The 14,222-nt window shown below is 53.9% G+C and overlaps 1 protein-coding gene across 1 annotated transcript in view; it reads right to left on the bottom strand.

The window, feature by feature from the left end:
• Positions 1–14,222, bottom strand: part of SYT12 (synaptotagmin 12) — a 21,880-nt gene extending 7,658 nt beyond the window's left edge. Inside the window, exons 1-4 of the mRNA XM_032358605.1 lie at positions 13,913–14,222; positions 7,279–7,338; positions 3,605–3,798; positions 886–1,278 (exon numbers count right to left, since the gene is read on the bottom strand). Of these exons, the coding sequence (XP_032214496.1) occupies positions 886–1,278; positions 3,605–3,798; positions 7,279–7,312 (621 nt within the window). The 5' untranslated portion in view covers positions 7,313–7,338; positions 13,913–14,222. The remainder of the gene's footprint in view (positions 1–885; positions 1,279–3,604; positions 3,799–7,278; positions 7,339–13,912) is intronic.

Below are 14,222 nucleotides of genomic sequence, written 5' to 3'. Positions count from 1 at the left end.
CAGGTAGCCTGGTGTGGGAGGGTGCTGAGTGTCTCCCCCAACTCTCCCCACCCTGTTCTCGACCTCCATGGGCTGATCGACAGGCTCCCTTAGCCTCTGGCTCCTGGTGGAGTCAGACGGGGGAGTCACTCAAGGGAAATCAGAGGTCAGAGGTGGGGTGCTTATTCCCTAGGTCCTTCTCTGCAGTACTGCTGTGGTCTGACCACGTGTGTCCCTTGACCAAAGGCCACAGAGCCTATCAATGTGGCCCCCTCCACATGCCTTTCTTCCTTTGGGGCCAGTAGCCTCCCCTTCCCCTTATCCCTTCAGAAAAGGGAGCCACTCCATCTTTGAGGTCGCCCTATACCCCACCCACACCATTGTTTTATGTGTGTGTGTGTGTTAAAGATTTATTTATTTATTTTAGGGAATGGGGGCAGAGAGGAAGACAGAGGAGCAGAGGAAGAGAGAGAGACAGAATCCCAAGCAGACTCCCCACTGAGCGTGGAGCCTGACACGGGGCTCGAATCCACGACCCTGAGATCATGACCTGAGCCTAAATCAAAAGTCAGCAGCTCAACCGACTCAGCCACCCAGGCGCCCCTCCCCCACATGATCGTTAACAGTCCTATTATTGAGCTCCCTGCAAATAAGCCAACTTGAACATGTCATCCCTCTTCTGCCAGCACCCTAAGCTGACCCAGGGGACAGGAGCGGAAACGGACAATTACCACACACTGGGCTGCTGGGGTAGGACTGCCGAGAACCGCGCCTGGTCCTCAGGTCCTTCAGCTCTGGCATTAGCATCTAAAGCTGCCCTGTGGCACCCTCCTCACATCCAGCCTGGCCCTGCAGACCCGCCTGCCCGGGGAGGACCCCCGAGAGCCCAGAGCGCACCCCACTTACCCGGGAGATGCCCACGATCTGCTCGTCGGGCAGCAGGCTGACGCGCATAAAGCAGGACTCGAAGCCGGCTTCTTCCCGCTCCAGGAGGTCCTTGCCCTGCAGCACGGCCACGTGGAGGGTGTGCGAGGCCGCGTCGTAGTCCATCCTCACCTCCACCTGGCCCAGCGTGAAGTCCTGCCCGAAGGTGTTGCTCACGGAGGAGATGGAGTTCAGCGAGTCAGCCGACTGCGACTTGTGGAGGGTCCCATAGGGGGCCAGGTCCAGTTCCCGGCCCATCAGCTCCAGAGGTCCCAGCTCGCTGATGGTCTCAAAGGTGTCCTCAATGCTGAGGCTGCCTTTGCGGCTGGGTGGTCCCCGCATGCTGGCCCGTGGGGCATTCCACGCAGGCACTCTCTGAGGGTGAGAAAAAGGGACACGGGAGCCTCACGAATGCAAAGGCATGGTCTGTGAGCCTGGTCTATTCGAGGCACCTCTAGTTCCCCTTTTACAGGAACGATGCATGCCTTAGTCAGGTGTTTTTAAAGATTTACTTACTTCTTTGAGGGTGAAGAGAAAGAGAGAGAGAGAAGAGCACAAGCAGGGGGAGGAGCAGAGGGAGAGAACATCCACGCAGACCCCCACTGAACATGGGGCCTCGTGCGGGGCTCGATCTCACAACCCATGCGATCAGGACCTGGACCGAAACCAAGAGTCCGACACGCAACCAACGGAGCCCCCCAGGCTCCCCAGGAAGGTCCTCTCTTAATGCTCTTTTGTGTCACTCCGTTTTCTTTCCCTAACCACGAGGAAGAAAGCTTTTTCTCAAAATTTTTAGTGATGCAGACTGAGTTCTGTACATAAAGATGTTCACTGCAGTAATGTTTATGAAAAACAAAAGTAGTTCGCAATCTAAGTTTCCAGCGCAAGAGCAAGGGGTAAGAATACTAGAGCAGAGCCGTTCAACAGAAGATCGAGCAGCCTCAAAGGACGTTTACCAAAATGTCTACAAAAGGGGAAGTCTTCCAAGTTGGGTAACGTTCGCCCCAATATTCAAAATTTTCTCTAAACTGACCTTGGGATTTGAGAACACAAAAGCCTTTGTGCCATCAGCATCTCCCAAGCGGCTGCACAGTCTTCGTTACCATAATTTTTAAAGGGCCCCCAACCTGTCATTGAGTGGAGAGCTGTGATTTACTTTACTGTGGACATTTACATTGTTGCTTATTTTTCCCGAAGAGAGAGAATGCAGCATCAAACAGCTTTCTTAAAATCCTAGCTCAGAGGACACGGTCCTTTTGCAAGCGGTTGACCTATGTTGCCAAAATGCTTTTTGGAAAAGTTATGCCAAGGTACAGTCCCCCCAGCAGAATGGGAGATAGTCCCCTCACAACCCAAATGAATGAGTGTGTGGGGCCCCTACCCAGTAACAGATTCTGGCTGAGTTCACTGGAACTCGACATGATGTTAGAAAAATTCTCTGCCAAGTGTCTAATGATGAAACATTCAGCAATATACACTGAGAGCCCTAAAAAATGTTTGTGCTCCCTGACACAGGAATTCCACATCAGGGCATCCACTCAAAGTACATAATCCCAATGAAGACAAAGTTTTATATATAAAATATTCACTGCATTATTTATAATGGCACTTAGGAAATCATGGCACATACATAAAAAGGAACCTGAACCGGCCATTAAAATGATGTTTACGGGGCCTCTGGGTGGCTTAGTTGGTTAAGCGTCCGACTCTTGGTTTCGGCTCAGGTCATGATCTCAGGGTTGTGCGGAGTCTGCTTAAGACTCTCTCTCTCCATCTGCCCCTCCCCCCTGCTCTCTCTCTCTCTAAAATAAATTAATAAATCTTTTAAAAAAATGATGGTTTATGACGGGGGCTCAACAATATAGGAAAATGTTTTAGCTGTGAGATAAAAAGAGCAGGGTATAAAATTTTATGTAGAAATGACACCCATTGTATAAAATCTATGCATGAAAAAAAGACTACAGGGTATATTACAAGTACTGGAATGAGGGGCGCCTGGGTGGCTCAGTGGGTTAAAGCCTCTGCCTTTGGCTCAGATCATGATCTCAGGGTCCTGGGATTGAGCCCCACATCGGGCTCTCTGCTAAGCAGGGAGCCTACTTCCTCCCCTCTCTCTCTGCCTGCCTCTCTGTCTACTTGTGATTTCTGTCTGTCAAATAAATAAATAAAATCTTAAAAAAAAGTACTGGAATGAAGTAAAAATGTTAGTGGTTAAAATACAACTCATAGTTATTTGCCCCTGGATGGTGGCATGTGGGGAGAGGTTTTCTTATTTGTATTTTCCTGTAATTTTCACAGGATGGTTTTTATTTTATTTTATTATTTTATTTTTTAAAAAAGATTTATTTATTTATTCGACGGAGAGAGAGAGTACACAGCAGGGGGTCAGCAGGCAGAGAGAGAGGGAGAAGCAGGCTCCCCACTGCACAGGGAACCTGATATGGGGCTCGATCCAGAGATCATGACCTGAGCAGAATGCAGATGCCCAACCGACTGAGCCACCCAGGTGCCCCATACAGGATGGTTTTTTAAATTGAAAGCATTCATTCCCTCATTAAGTGTCCTCTGGTTTCGCACCACTGGGCTGTGGTGGAGACACGGAGTGGGACAAGGGTCCCTGGTCACCGGAGGAAGTTAGCCAGGAGAGAACAAGGGACTGGGTGGGGGGGGGGACGCCGTCTCGAGAGAGCGGAAACCTCACCTTCTGCTTGGCCTCCGCGTAGGTCTCCCCGTACTTCTGCTGAAGGTACCTGTAGTCGTAGTTTGGGAACGGGGAGGGGCTGGGGAAGCTCCCCGATGTCCAGAGCTTCCACAGGCTCACAGCTGCAATTCCCAGCAGTGCCAGGGCCCCAGCAGTGTAGACACCCACCTCCCAGCCAGGGGGGCTCTTGATGACTGCAAGACAAGGGCAGCCTCTCATTAGTAGGCTCTGGGGCTCCCCCGTGCTTACAGACTCCCACCCAAGGAGCAGGGGGTTCAGCACTGACCTCCTTATTCACTGCACAAATATTTACTGAGCCGCTACTACGCGCCAGGCTCCATGCAGGGTGCTAGGGGATCCAGGATTGAATAAGACATATGCACGCTAGGATTTCTACTTCCATCTCCTTTTCTACAAAAGCACCCATTTCTACTGGAACAGGATGGCGGTGGGGACTAGCTTGGCTAGATCAGATGAAGAGCTGTGAACGATGGTTAAACATTCCCTAGGCTTTGAACAAATAGGGTTATTCCCCCCCTTTTGAGTTCTCTGACCTTAGAGCCTTCAAAAGGCCTCTTGCTGCCAGGTAATCAAAGCCACCTTTTGAGGTCTGAGGGAAGAGGGAAAGGGTTCGGGGAAAAGAAGAAATGACCCCGTTTTTGCCTCACCGTCATGTAGAACAACCCAATGTCTATCAATTGATAGACGGATAAATCTCCATCCACACAACAGACTATAATGTGGCAACACAAAGGTCTTGGTTGCAACATACATCTTGCAACATACATGACCCATGAAAACATCATGCTAAGCGAAAGAAATCAGACACCAAAAAACATGTTGTAGGATTCTATTTACATGAAATGTCTAGAATAGGTAAATGCCTACAGACAGAAAGTTGGTTAGTGATTGTCTAGGGGGACAAGGGGGAAATGCAGAATACAGGGTTGCTTTGGAGAATGATAAGCAGATTCTCAAAGTTGAAAGTGTTGATGGGTATAAAATATGTTAAATCCACTGTATTGCACACCTTAAGCGGGTAAATTGTATTTGAATTTTATCTCAATAAAGCTGTTATTAAAAAAAAAAAAAGGCTCAGCCAGGAGTGAGATGTAGATTTCCGGCTGTGCAGGGCTCGGGGACAAATCCAGACGCTTAATGCTCTCTCTCCGCTGATAAGTAAAGAACTTTTCCTATCTGAGCCTCACTGGTCCCAGACATAGTAACAAACCGCCCCTCACCTGTGTTGGGTGAGCTCTCACCTATCAGAAGTGACCTTCTGCCAGCAAACATCATTCTCTGCACCATTGTCAGGGCTGCATCTGTGCTCAGTTCAAATGGGGAAACTGAGGTGCACAAAGGATAAAGAAATTGCCCAAGGTCACAGAGACAGGAGGGGGTGGTCCTGGGATTTCAACTCTGCCAGCCAGACTTGAGAGCAAGCAGGAGTCACCACTGCACCACCCAGCCTCCACCCAGTACAGCTCCGAAGCAGCAGGGCGGAAAGAGTTGGGGAGGGCATTTCACGGGTGGAGATTTATCACTACAACTTCTGTTGAGCACCTACTGTGTGCAAACACTCTGGAGGGAGTCAGCCCCAGGCTCAGTCCCTGTCCTTAGTAGCTCACAGTCTAGGGATGAGATAAGTAGGCAAATAAATAGACAAAAATGGAGTGATGAGCACAATCCAGGAGGGCTTCCTGGAGGAGAGACATCCAGGCTGAGATAAGAGGGAGGAGCAAGAAATGTGCCAACGCGCCAGGGACTGGGAGTTTAGGACGAGAAGAGGAGAGGGCGTCCAAAGCCCGGAGCGTTCAGAGTGCCCAGTGGGGGAGAGAGAGTGGGGCATTTGGGGCTGGGGATTTCCTTGCTACCTCTTCCCTGAAGCCAGGTTGTCCTGTGCTGCCACACGGCAGCAGCAGTCCCTCTGGCCGTGGGAGGCCTCAGCCTACCCCTGCTCTCCTGACACCCGCCAACTCTAGCCAGAAGCCATAACACCAACGCGCTCTGGAGAAGAGCAGGGCCGGCCTGTAGCCCCGGCATTTAACCAGCATGCACATCCTCTGAGCTCCAGACCTCCACCTGCTAGAGGAGGAGCGCCGAGGCTGGGAGAGGCTGAGAGCCTGCCCAGCCACCAGCCCAAGGCCCTGGGGTAGGAAACACAGAGCCTCACCAGAATGAGCTGGAGCCTTCCCACCCAGAGAATGGAGATGACCACCCCGCCGGCGCCCCTCCCCCCAAGCAGACAGACGGTCCCGCCCTGGGGAATTTATCTTGCGGAAAAAAAATCCCAGGAAGTTTTATATCTGGTGTGAATCATCGAGGCTGTATTTATAACCGCAGAAATCTGGAAACAGCCTGCCGGGGTCACTGGGGCCGGGTGGTGCTAACTAGGAAGGGAAATACCACTGGCCTTTGAGAATGGAAGTCATTAGGATGTCACTGTGGCAAAGCAGGAGGATGTGTCACGCATTGTCAGAAGAAAAAAAGATGAATTCATGACATGGTCCAGCCACACAGTTTTGACGTGAACATCACACAGCCTATGGACAAGGGCTGGGCGGGGCCAGGGCCAGAGGAGAGAGGCAGGAGGTCAGGACGGAGGAGCTGTGAGCAAACCCGGAGTTCTGACCTCTGTTGGCAGAATATCATTTGTGGGCTGACCAAAACCACAACAGAGATCTACAGAGGGCCCCAGGCGAGCCCTGCAGAGCCAGGAAAGTTCTGGGAGTCTGGTGAATAAGGGATGGCCTAGGAATGGGCCTGGTAAACTGGAGAGGGAGGGCCCACATAAGAAGCTCTGGCCCGGGATGCTCCAGGGAAGGCTCCCAGCAGGGTCAGTGGTCGTGGGGGCGGGCAAGCAGGTGGGCACTGAAGTCTGAGGTCCCCGTGGATGATGGGCAAGGCCACGTGGCACAGCAGAGCCAGGCTCCCCTGAGAGGGAGGATCCCAGGGGGCTGAGGGCCTGAAGCCAGAGCCCTGGTTGGCAGAAAAGGGGGGCAGGAGAGGAGAAGCCCCAGGACGGTGACGCAAAATGATGCCTATTAATGCAAATTTGTTTATTCATTTTATTGCCCGCCAGCCTCGGGGGCATGGGGGGAATGCCCGAGGGAAGCGAGCGCTCTGCTGGGACCGGAATCGAGGAGGAGGCAGCAGCAGCAGGAGTGGCAGGTAATAAAAGCTTCCTCGACTGTCGACTATTTGCCAGGCCCCTGTCCAGCACTTGTTTGTAGATTAGCCACTGAGACCCCAGGAGATGGGGGGCCGAGGAGGTGTTGGCGGCCTGCCAGTCTGGAGCTAGATCTGCCTCTGGGACATCCACACCAGTCTCGAGGGCTTAGCCAGGCGGAGGCAGGGAAGGACTCTGGGCAAAGGGAAGGGCACATGCAAAGGCCTGCGTTGGCACTAAGCTCGGTCACTGAATCTTCCCAGCGGTCCTTGAGGGAGGCCTCACTGCCCTCATTTTGCAGATGAGTAAGTAGAGGCCCAGAGAGGTTTTTGTCACTTGTCCAAGGCCATGCCAGGTCCTAGCCCAGTGTCCCCAAGGCTGTGTGACCTTGGGCAAGTCCCTCTCCTTACTGCTAAAATAGGGCCATTACTGGCATCCCGCTGACACCCCCACCCCGGGCCTTGTGGGAGGGCCCGGTGAGGTGACAGCTTCTGCTGGGACTCACCGCTCAGGTGGTATTCAGCCACGTCCATGGCCATGGTGATGCCTGCTGCAGCAGCCGGGCCTGCAAGGGGAAAGACAGTCAGCAGAGGGGACTTGGGAGGGCCACCAACCCCAACCCTATGCCTTGACCTCCCTGATGCCTGTGGGCCTCACATTCACCTATGAGGAGAGCTCAGCCAAAGGTAGGCTTTTAAATGGCATTTTCATTTTTTTTTTAACTTTAATTTTTAAAATTTTATTTTCAAAAAAGATGTTATTTAGGGGCCCCTGGGTGGCTCAGTGGGTTAAAGCCTCTGCCTTCAGCTCAGGTCATGATCCCAGGGTCCTGGGATTGAGCTCCATATCAGGCTCTCTGATCGGCGGGGAGCCTGCTTCTTCCTCTCTCTCTGCCTGCCTCTCTGCCTGCTTGCGATCTCTGTCAAATAAATAAGTAAAATCTTAAAAAAAAAAAAAAAGATGTTATTTATTTATTTTTGCAAGAGAGAGCATGCATGAGCTAGAGGTGGGGAGTGGGGAGAAGGGGCAGAGGGAGAAGCAAGCGCCCTGCTCAATGCCAGGAGCAGGGATAGAATGGCCTGGGAACGAGCCAAAGATAAACGCTTAATCCAATCACCTATTAAATGGCATTTTTTTTTTAAAGATTTTATTTATTTGACAGAGAGAAACCACAAGTAGACGGAGAGGCAGGCAGAGAGAGAGAGGGAAGCAGGCTCCCCACTGAGCAGAGAGCCCGACGCGGAACTCGATCCCAGCACCCCGAGATCATGACCCGAGCCGAAGGCAGCGGCTTAACCCACTGAGCCACCCAGGCGCCCCTTAAATGGCATTTTTTTTTTTTAAAAAATGGTGTTTAGGGTGCCTGGGTGGCTTAGTGGGTTAAAGCCTCTGCCTTCCGCTCAGGTCACAATCTCAGGGTTCTGAGATCAAGCCCCGCATTGGGCTCCCTGCTCAGCGGAGAGCCTGCTTCCCCCTCTCTCTCTGCCTGCCTCTCTGCCTACTTGTGACTTCTCCTTCTGTCAAATAAATAAACAAAATCTTTTTAAAAAAATGGCATTTAAAGCTCTTTCTAACCACTCTAAGACCACCTTAATTTCCGGATTGCAAGATAAAAATGCAAGATGCCCAGTGACATTTGAATTTGATTCATTTTTAGTATAAGTATGTACCAAATATTGTATGGGACATACTTATACTAAAAAAAAAAATTATTCATTGTTTATCTGAAACTCAGAATTTCCTGGGTATCCTGCATTTATATTCACTAAATCTGGCACCGCTACCTCATTTCCATCCTACCAACCCCATCCAACCAACATCCTACCCGCAACTGTTCTTTGATTCTTTGCTACTTATAGCGTGGGCTTTTAGGGTGTTTGCTAAGGCTTACTTCAAAAGCTTTTGTTTCCACTGGAAAGGCAAGGCTGCATTTCTGCAATATTCTATTATCAGTCCTTTCACTGCTCAGGATGGTTTTCTCCCCACCCCACCCTCCAATTCCAAGTTTTATGAATGCTGAAGGTCTGACTCAGTTGTTCTAGAAAGGTCTGGGAGTCATACAAGCCATTAACTGAACCCCAGTGACTGCTCATAATTTTATTACTGCGTTGCTGAGAAGTACTTTTGTCTCACAGACATGAGCTAAGGGAATGGACAAGGGAGGCTGGGATAACCCTATGGGCCTCAGCTCCAAGAGTCACGGGAAGACAGGACAGACCCGCCCCCGCAGAGGTGGGGGCAAACAGGTCAGGGTGTTGCTCGCCTCCCCCCCACCCCACCAAAGGCCACTGTTGTTTCTGTTCCCGCAGGAATGTCAACCTAGCTGCTGGATCTTCTGGCTTTTCATGACTTTATTTTATTTTATAAAATATTTTATTTTTAAGTAATCTCTATGCCCAATGTGGGGCTCAAACTTACAACCCTGAGATCTAGAGCTGTAGACTGTACTGGCTGAGACAGCCAGGGGCCCCAATCTCTGCACATTTTATTTTATTCTATCTATCTATTGATCTATCTATCTTCTGGCTTTTTCAAGAAAAGCCAGGTAGGGGCGCCTGGGTGGCTCAGTGGGTTAAGCCTCTGCCTTTGGCTCAGGTCAGGATCCCAGGATCCTGGGATCGAGCCCCACATCGAGCCCCACATCGGGCTCTCTGCTCAGCAGGGAGCCTGCTTTCCCCTCTCTCTGCCTGCCTCTCTGCCTACTTGTGATCTCTGTCTGTTAAATAACTAAATGAAACCTTAAAAAAAAAAAAAGAAGAAGAAAAGCCAAATACCTGGATTTTTTTAATGTGCAGTTTCTTGATTTTTTAAATGTTGTAACCAATTCACAAAAAAATGTGAACACTGTTCAGCCACAGGGTAAAAAGCTCCCAGACTGTGGCTTGGCTACCCTTTTTGCAACCCCTGGATAGATTCTGTGGGTTCCCTTGGGGATTGGAGTCCAATCAGAAGGTAAGCATTTTCTTGAATCCTGGGGTTCTCCCCAGTCTGTGGCTCTACAGCCCAGAAGTCTGGTTCGGAAGGGGTTATCCAGCACAGGGGGGAGTGCCAGAAGCCCCAGGGCCTGGAGAAACAGGGCAGGACAGAGCCCTGGGGCAAAGCTCTGTCAAGTGCGGGACAGCTCCTTGCTCCCAGCTCTGCTGATGGTGATCCAGTGAGATGTGGGTCTTTCACGGTGGTAGAAGGGAGGCTTCTCCGGGAAGGCTTCACCTATGCTGACCCGAAAAGGGAGCTCACTCCTGGGACCCTGGGCTGTAGACCTGATGACAGTTAGCCTCGCTGAGCACTCCGTAGGCGCGAGAGCATGATTCTAAGCATTTTACTTATACATGACCTCATTTAATCCTCTAACCACCCCAGGAGGTAGATACTATTATCATCTCCAGTTTGCTGAGGAAGAGTCCTGAGGCCCAAGGGGAAAATCATTTGCCCCAGACCACACGGCTAAGAAACCGGTCCACCCAGGCCCTCTGGCTCCATACGCCTAACCTCCGTGCCTTACTGCAGACGGGCACATGGTTTCAAAACTTTCCTGAGAACGTGCAGGCCAAACCGGTCCCTGTGGACAAGTCCAAGGTGGCCCTAGTTCCTGGCAGAATGGGGTCTGGACACACCAACACACATATGTTAAGGGGTACACACCTGTCCCAGCCTTGCTGGGAATCCAATAATGCCATCAGCTTTCTTTCCTGCTTACTTGGCACAAGTTGACTTCCAGAGTGAGGTTTCACGGGGATAGCCAGTGCTAGCAGCAGGCTAGCGAGGACAGGGTACACTCCCGTGGCAAGTACCACCTGGTATGGGACAGAACCCCGTATCTGCTGTGCCAGACTTAGAGCTGTGGAGGGGCCGCCAGCCCTCTGAGGCTGGTCCAGCTCCAAACCCCGACTATCACACAGCCCACTCTTCCCACACCCCTTGCCCGGGAGGTGTAGTTTCCGTGAACATGTGGATGATTCGAGGCACACCCAAGCGCCAAGTTTCTGCAGTGGGCCCCAGAGAGGTGGCAGAAGTCTGACCGAATCTGCCTAGACAGAGGGAGGGAAGGAGGAGAAACCTGGGCTGGCGGAGGAGGAGGGCAGCCTGAGCACAGCTCTGAATCTCAGCTCTGCCCCCTGACTAGCTCTGAGCCTCAGTCGTCCCATCTGTAAAATGGGGCTCATGACTGCCTTATCGGGGTGCTAGGAGGGCAGACTAAGAAGTGTAGTCTGGCTTGGTAAACATTAGCTGCTGTGGTTACCAGCCTGACAATCGTCCCAAAGGCTCCCTAACTAAGCCCTCGTTTGAGCAATAGAATCGTGTGGGCAGTAAGCTCAATTTACAGCTTCCCTTAAAAAATGAGGATATCTGGGGGCCGGTGGCCCGGTCTCCCCTGAGCCCTGCAAAAATGCCAAAGCTGGAATAGAGTAGGCTCTGCCCCTTGGGACGGGGCGTTTGTTCTTCAAGCCCAGCCCCTCCCACCCCTCCATTCAGTTCCAGAACCTGCTGGCCCCTGGAGCGCATTCTTGGGCCTGGGAAGCAGGCTCTTGGATGAACGGTGTGAGGGTTATAAAGGTTCAGGGATTTGCCCAAAGCCACACAACACAGCCAGCAGTGGGAGAGCTGGTCCTGGGCAGCCACGCCTGCTGCCCCATCCGGTGCCTCTTCCACTAGCAGCCACAGCCCCCAAGGATTTCACAGGTGTCTTCCCCAGCACCTCCCACAAGACCCCTATGGGATATCCTACCACAGAGGACGAAGAAGAGGCTCAGAGAAGGGCAGTAAATTTGTCCAAAGTCACCCAACCAGGACGCAGGGAGCAGAGACTGAGCTAACGGTGCAGTGAGTGTCCTTCTGCATGGCTTTCCTCCCTAGTGCTGGCCCCTCGCCCCCTCATCTCACCGACTACAGCCTCTGGCAAGCAGGCTCCCACCGCCGCCTGTCTGGAGGTCCTCTGGGCAGAGGGGCTGCGGCTTCGGCCGTCTGCTGACAAGGCATGTCAGGAAGCCAGGGCAGCCTATGATAGAACTCCCCCGAGCTTCTGATACAGAGGAAATGAGCACACCAGGGATGAGCCAGAGCTGCCCCAGACTCACACCCGACCTCCTCAGATCCACGTCCCCTTCCTGGCACCCTTTCCCATCCATCCATTCTACTCATTCTGGTCCCAACCCTCCCCCGCCCCCGGCCGAATCCAAAACTGCATGGGGCTTGCTCACTGGAAACAGCTCTAGGTTCAAATCCAGACTTAATCAGACCTACACGGCAGTGGTTCCCGACTGCTGCAAGCATTGGACTTCATACCTGCGAAATGCTCAGCATAGAGCCTGGCCTGGCCGAGGCTCGCGATACAGCCATGATGCTTGGCTGGATGAACGGGTCCCTGTTTTAAAGATGAGGAAGAGGGGGCCCCAGGTCACTCAGCATTTGAGTAGCAACACTGGGACCGGCGCCAAGGTGTGATGGATCCCGGCCTGGGCTCTTGGCCGTGATGCCACCTCCTGACCAGGCCTTTCTGGGGGTGGAGGTGGGTGGGAAGAACTGTCACTGGCCTTTCTGGAATCTGACCACAGTTGAGGCCCCCTCCTGGGCTTGTCGGAGGAATGGCTTTCCAGGAATTTTGTGCCTCTCCAGGGGAAAGGAGCCCCGTGTCTCTGCTCCCCCCCACCCCATTTCCTTGCTCACTGTGTCCCCACATCACATTTGTGGCTCACAAGATGTTGCCTGCCAGCCTCCCCCACCACCCCTGCGGTTATCAGATATTAGGAAGGATTCTGATGTGGGCACAGGGCAGTCCTCGCCTCCCAAGCTGTAAACCTCTTTAGGATCTTTAGGTTTGAAATCTTTTTCAAGTGCTTCCCTCCCCCCGCCCCCGAAATAACCACATCCTGCTACCATCCCCCTAAAGCCTACAGAAACCGTAGGGCAGACTGGCTAGGGTAGCGGCTGCTGGCATCTACTGGATACCTACTATGTGCTGGGCACCATACCAAGCACTCGCTGTGTTTTATTTCAGCAAGTCCCTCCCCGCTGCCCTCTGAGGGGGTGCTATTCTGCCCATTGTACTGGTAAGAAAACTGACCCGCCAGAAATGACTTGCCCAGCGTCACCATAGCTGACAAGACACAGAATCCAAGCTTGAACCCTAGACTGGGAACCTGCTCTCTCCCAAGCTAGAGGAAGACTCTGGATTTCAGAGTGGGAATACAGAGGGCTTAGGTACTTGTCTTGACCCTTCTCCAGACTGGCTGGGTTAACTTGGCTGGAACTCCTGTCTGTTTTGAGCCTCAGTTTCCCCATTTCTAGTAAGAAGCACAACAGAAGCTGCCCTCCAAACCTGCCCCCTCTCCTTAGCTTGGAGAAGGAGCTGACATTCCTGGGTGAAGATTTCCCAGTCGTTCTGGGGTGGCCCCACTGACGGGGGAGGGGGGCACGCTGTCCTGCAGCCCTGGAAGAGGAATCACCAGGAGGGCTGGCTCAGGGCTCCTCCACCCACAGGCCTGGCTCCAGGTCCCCTTGCTGGGCCCCACTCCCACCCCTCAGCAGCCAATTCTACAGTCCGAGGCCCTGAGACGCGGCAAGCTTCCTCTTGCAGAGAGCAGCGGTACCAGAGGTTCCCAAGAGCCCCCGGAAAGCCCCAGACCCAGGCCCTTGACACGGGGATCCTTTCCCGAGCTCCCCGGGCCTCCCGGCGACGCGGTGCGACCTGCCTCTTCGGATCGGAGCATTTCCTGAAGACCCAGCACCCCTGCCGCGGGAACCCCCCAAGGGTATATGGGGGACCCCCTCGAGAGCCGGGGACTGAGCCGGAAGAGTCGGGAGAGGGTGTGAGGTGGGGCAGGGGGCAGTGGGGCCAGTCAGGACGCTGAGTGTGAAAGTGAGGGGCGCTCGCGCAGCGCGGGCGCCGGGGAGGCGTGTAAATGCCCGGGTGAGTCGCGTGTGTGCACACGCGGGACGGGCGTGCGGGCGCGATGTGATGCGCAGTGCGCGGAGTGGCCGGGCCGGGGAAGGGCGCCCGGCGCGCGTGTGCAAGCGCGGCGCGGCGCGGGTGTGCAGAGTGCGCGGAGGCCGGGGTCCGCGGCGCTGGCAGGGGGCGCCGCGTGCGTCCCCGCGCGGGACCGGATCCCGGTGGTGCGCGGGGGCGGCCGGGTGCTACTCACCCCGGCTCCGCGGAGGGGCCGCCTCTCGGCTCCCGCTCGGGCTCCTGGCTCCCGGCTCCCGACTCCCAGCTCCCGGCTCCCGGCCGGCCTCCTGCAGCGCGCACGCACCGGCTCCAGGCCCGGCCGTCGCCCGCAACGCCACCCCTGCAGTGTCGCCCGGCGGCCCCTTCGGAGGAGCGCGGCGCGGGCCGGGGGCTCAGCCCGGCCGGGGCGGCGGACGGGAGCTGCGCCGCAGTCCGGGCACGCTCCCAGGAGCCCGCCGCGCGCTCCCTCGCGCTCGCCCGCCCCCCTCCCGCTCCCTCTTTAATTT

The sequence above is a fragment of the Mustela erminea genome, chromosome 9 (assembly GCF_009829155.1).
Source record: "Mustela erminea isolate mMusErm1 chromosome 9, mMusErm1.Pri, whole genome shotgun sequence".
Taxonomy (NCBI): domain Eukaryota; kingdom Metazoa; phylum Chordata; class Mammalia; order Carnivora; family Mustelidae; genus Mustela; species Mustela erminea.
Note: the sequence above shows the minus strand (reverse complement) of the source record. Positions and strands in the feature narration are given on the sequence as shown.